This window comes from Chlamydomonas reinhardtii (genome assembly GCF_000002595.2).
Source record: "Chlamydomonas reinhardtii strain CC-503 cw92 mt+ unplaced genomic scaffold scaffold_30, whole genome shotgun sequence".
Classification (NCBI taxonomy): Eukaryota; Viridiplantae; Chlorophyta; class Chlorophyceae; order Chlamydomonadales; family Chlamydomonadaceae; genus Chlamydomonas; species Chlamydomonas reinhardtii.
The window spans coordinates 1-5,214 of NW_025061543.1; the positions used below are offsets into that span (position 1 = coordinate 1).

A 5,214-nucleotide genomic window follows, 5' to 3' on the forward strand; every position below is an offset into this window, starting at 1 on the left:
CCGGGAGGGGTTGCACAAAAACACCGCCAGACCTAACCCAAGCACCAAACTACACCACAGCCTAACCGCAAGAACCACCACCACCGCGCGCCAGAAAAAGAAACACCAGCACTACGCACTCGCCCCGCCCAAACCCACCCCACCCCCACAAGTCGGTTGCTTAAGCAACACCCCAGGAGAACCGGCAGAGGAGACACAAGCAGAAAACTAAACGGGCCAGATGTGGCGCTGACTAAGCGGGCTCCAGCCCGCTGCAAGACGCGCTGAGCAGGAAGGCCCACAGCCGCCCAGGCACTGCGACGCCAGCCAGAGCTAAAACACATGGGCGCCAGATAAGCTGATGACGATAATACGCCACGCCAGCGCCTGGAAAGAAACGCCGCCCAAAAGGAAACCTAGGGGGCCTGCACAGGTGATGCAAGCGTCAGCCGCAAGTTCAACTTTGGTGACCCACCCTGAACCTCCTCCACTTCACAAAGCGCGCCACCCGCCGACCAAGCTGTGTGGGCAGAGCCGACAGGGTTTCAGGGGTTAGCGTGGCGGCAGTGAAACGCAGCTGCATCACCCTGCGCAGCTCGCTGACCACCTCCCGAACCACATGCTCCGATGTCTGCTTAGCAGGCTCGCGGGACCAGTATGCACACCAGACGGCGTACAAGAAGGTGGCCCGCAAAGTGCTCCACAGCAGCGCGCCCGCCCCCCGCGGGCCTGAGGCCCACAGACCCATGCGGTCCCCCAGCATGAAACCCGCGTCCGTCACTGGCGGCGCCGCTGCCTGGGGCGCAACGCAGGCCCACAGCTGCTGCAGCCACGTCCTCGCCTGCGCATAAGCTGGACACTCCAGGAAGATGTGCGTTAGGCTGGCCCACGCCCGCGGGCCAGGTGGCCCGCAGGCGGGGTGAGGACAGTGCGCCCCCAACCCCCCGCACCCCGTGGTCACCCGTGGACGAATGCCCTTGCCCGCCCTGTACAGCCCGCAAGGCAGGTAAGCATGTTGCAGCCGGTACACCAGCACCTTTGCCCCCCGACTAGCGTGGCTGTCCCACAGCCTCCGCCACGTACCCCGCAGAAGGGACGCATCCGGGGGCGGCATGCGAGGGTCGCCCTCCACCGCCGCCGCTGCTGCCGCCGCCGCCGTGGCAGGCCCCGTGCTAGGTCCCGCCCCTCCCGCCGCCTGCTCCTGCAGCCGCGCGGACCGCCGCGGCCCCTCACCCGACTGCTGGGACGGGGACGCATACGACTGCAGTTCTCGCGCCGGCGTGTTCTGCAGCCCGGCTGCCGCAGAGGTGCGGTGGAGCCAGGGGTCCAGAGCCACCGGGTTATTGTTGAAGTGCTGCGCCGCCGTGGTGGTCAGCTGCGCCGCTGCACGCTGCCACTCCGCCTCCCGCTCCGCCAGCCGCGACTGTGCCGCCGGCTGGGTCCCCGACCCCCCCGCCTGCTGTGCTGGCGCCGGGCACGGCATGGCTGCGGGGCGGGCCGGAGCCGGAGGTGCGGCCGGGTTAGCCGCGGTGATGGCCCGCCGCACGTCCCGCACCGTGTAGTCCGCCAAGCTGACACCCGCAATCCGGCAGTGCTCCGGGTGCACCACCACCCCAGCCTCCGGCGCCAGGAAGTACGGCGCCCGAGGCCACGCCCCTGCCCGTTCCCCTGGTGATGCTGCATCGTACGCCGCCCGCTCTTCAAAGGTCCACAGGTGCCGCGGCTTGCGGTGCTGCAGCACACAGGCAGGCTGCCACGCCCCATCCACCGCCGGGGGCAGCACGCCAGGTCCAGGCTCCAAGAGCCGCCCCGTGTAGTGGACGTAGGACACAGCCCCCGCAGCATTAGCCACCCACAGCTGGTCCAGGCTAACCCTCCACTGTGGCGGCGCCGCTGGCGGCTGAGTGGCTGGCTGCGGCGGATGCTGTTCCACACCCGCGCTCCGCACGTGGCCGACCGCGGCCGCCAGCCGGGCAGGCAGCCCCGCTGGCGCTGGCGCGTCGCTGTACACCCACGCCCACGTGGTGGTGGAGTCCGGGCGCACATGGGTAAGCAGCGCCCGGGTGAGCGTCTTCCAGGGTTGCCGGCCTGGCTGGGCAAGGAGGGCGAAAGTCTTAGCTTGCAGGGCAGACAGGAACGCAGGCAGGTCGACGTGGTTGACACCCCCATCCTTGTACGGCAGACAGGCCGTTTCCCGCTTGGGCAGCAGGAGCGGGTTCCCATTCGACACCAGGCTGGCGTCCTCAGCGTGCATGGAGCGCGCAGCAAAGTGGTCCACCAGGTCGGTGAGTTCCTTCAGCTGCGCAGGCGACGGGTTGAGGAAGCTGAAGTGGTAGGCCAGCTTTGCCGCCAGCACCTGCTTCGCAATGTGCACACGGCCAACGAGAGTCAGAGACAGGGCAGCCCACAGACGCGCCACAACCGCCATGCCGCGAGCCCGCCGGGTGTACAAGTCAGCTGCAGCCGCATCAGAGTCCCACGACAGGGGCACACCCAGGTGCGTCACGGCGCCAGTGGTAAACGGCACCCCCGTGTGTGGGCAAGGGCCCGTCAGGTGCGCAAACCTGCCAAGGCCCAAGGCCTTGCTCTTGTCCGGATGGACACGGGCGTTGGACGCGCGGCAGAACAGCTGTACTGCCGCCATCAGGACCGGCCCGTCCACTGCCGGGTCGCGCGCCGTGAGGGTCGTGTCGTCAGCGTGGTGGGCAGCAGGCGGCGCCTGCTCGCCGCTGGGTAACAGGGGCGTGCGCAGTGCCCCTTGCTCCACCTGCCGCCGCAGAAAGGACGTCAGTGGCTGCATCTGGATGACCCACAGGGGTGGTGAGGCGGTGCTGCCCTGCCGCAAGCCGTTCAGCACTGGGAAGGCGTCAGAGAGCATCCCGTTCACACACACGCGGGCAGAGCCGTTGGCAGTGATCAGGCGGATCCAGCGCAGCATGCGCGGCCCAAACCCCAGACCCTCCGCGGACGCATACAGCCACTGCCGGTGCACCCGGTCATACGCCTTTTCAATGTCCAAGAAGTACAGCGCACCACCCTGCCGTGGCGTGCCGTCCGCGCCCACGTCCAGGCGCATCCATTCGATCAGGCCTTGGAGGTACAGCGCGTTGTCTCCAATCCAGCGGCCGGTGATGAACGCGGTCTGCAGCTCATCCACAACTGCATCCAGGGCAGGCTGCAGGCGGGCGCTGACGGCCTTGGACACCATCTTGAAGTCGCAGTTGAGCAGCGTGATGGGCCGGTACGACGCCAGCTCGGCGCGGTCCAGGCTTTTGCCCTTGTAGATGAGCGTAATGATGCCCTCCCGCCAGGAGGCGGGCAGCGCCGCCGCCATTTCACCGCCATCGTGGGCGTCTGCAGCGGCAGCAAAGGCAGCGGCAGCAGCAGCACACAAGCGCGGACCCAGCAGCGCCCAGAAGACCTTGTACACCTCGTACGGGACCCCGTCCGACCCAGGCGCTTTACCATTGGCGGAGCCAGCCAGCGCTGCCATCAGCTCGGCATCACTGAGGGCGCCATCCCCGGACCCCTCTGCGGCGGCCTGCAGATCCGCCGGAACCTTGCGGTCAATGGCCGCCAGAAGCTGTTGCTGCGACGCCGTACAGACTGGCTGCACGCGGAACAGGCCGGTGGGGCTGGTGCTGCTGTACATGGCTGCGGCGGCTGCGGAGACAGTGTTGCGCGTGCCCGGCCCCGTGAGCGCCACAGGCGCCGGTTGCCCCGGCACCTTCAAGTGCGTGATGGGCTCCTGCGCGCCGGCTGCTGGCTCGTCAGCCTGCCGATGGAACCAGCGAGTGCCCCGCTCCCCATGCTCCTCCATCAGTGCAGCGCGGGCATTGTGGCTGGCCACTGCGGCAGCTGCCCGCTCCTCCCGCACCGCCAAGTTGGCCATGGCCGCAGCCTGACGCTGCGCGGCGCTGGCACCCGGCCGGTCGGCCAGGGCAGCGGCCGCGTCTGCGGCCAGCACCACGCCATGCAGCCCATCCCGGGTCTGGCGTGCATGCCGACGGTTGATGCTGGTGGCGGCCTCCCGCAAGAAGAACTTGTCCGCCTCCCATTGCGTGCAAGCGCCGTCACCTGTACTGGCCACGGGATTTGCGGCAACGTGCGCCTCCAAACGCTGCTCGAGCTCCAAACGCAGCGAGGGGTGAAACAGCAGGTACGTGGGGAAGCGCCACTGCTCCCGGTGCGCATGTGGCAGGTCGGGCAAGGACAGGGTGAGCAGCACACCGTTGTGGTCCCCAGGCGCCCCATACGTGCGAGCGACATCCACCACCCACGGCGCCGCGGTGGCACTGACATACCACCGATCCAGGCGTGCGGGAGTGGCCGGCTTGGGTGTGGCCGGATGCGTGTAGCCCTTGGCGCCGCCACGATTGCTCGCCCAAGGGTCCACCAGACTGAACTGGGCGAGGAGGCTGGCAAGTTGCGGGGCACCTGCAGCACGTGACGGGCTAGGGGCCGCCTCCTGACTGGCATCGGTGACACAGTTCCAGTCCCCACCGACAACTAGCACCCTGTCCGTGGCCAGGTGGGGATGCAGCCCGGCAAAGAACGCAGGCTTGTCCGCCACGGCCGTGGGCGCATACACACACACGAAGCGCAGGCGCAAGTGACCCACGTCCCAATCCCAACATACCACACGGCCCGCCGCATCCGTTGACGGCGGCTGCAGTACGCAGCCTGGAAGGGACAGCCGACTCCGCACCAGGATAGCCGCCCCACAGGAGTGGGGCGACGCTGCCGGGCTGGCAGCGAGGCAGTGGCGCCACGGAAGGCACGCCCCCTGCGCGGCACGGAGGCAAGACTCCAGCGCCGTCGTGTCAGTAGCGTGGGTCTCCTGCACCATCGCCACATCCGCCCCAACTTGCTGCAGGTGCGAGACCAGCGCCCGCGCCTGGAACGGCGAGCCCAGGCCGTTGACATTCACTGTCAGCAGCCGAAGGTTCGCCGCTCCCACTGGTGGCCGCATTATGAGCCCCCGCCGGCCACGGCAGCGCCGTGGCGGTTGCGGTTGCTGTTGCTGCTGTGGCAATTGCGGCGGTGGCCGCCACCCTGGCTGGGGGGCGCGCCGCCGCAGCTGGTGCTCATGCTAGCGGCGCCTGAGCTGGCGCCGCCGGGGCGCAGTGGAGCGCTGCCCAGGCTCATGAGGCTGGAAGTACTGCCGGCGGCTGGGCCCGCCAGCACCGCCGGGGTCCGCGGGCCCACGCTTAGCGGACCGCAGGGTGCGGGCGT

At 68.8% G+C, this 5,214-nt stretch overlaps 1 protein-coding gene across 1 annotated transcript; it reads right to left on the reverse strand.

Annotated features, from left to right (window-relative positions):
- On the reverse strand, nt 1-4,985 carry CHLRE_30g757997v5 (uncharacterized protein). The gene is made up of 3 exons (XM_043073000.1): nt 1,063-4,985; nt 455-499; nt 1-312 (listed from the first exon to the last, which is right to left on the reverse strand). The coding sequence occupies exons 1-3, from the start codon at nt 4,949-4,951 to the stop codon at nt 233-235; spliced, it is 4,014 nt and encodes a 1,337-aa protein (XP_042914067.1). The 5' UTR covers nt 4,952-4,985; the 3' UTR covers nt 1-232.
- Nucleotides 4,986-5,214: the final 229 nt, after the last annotated feature.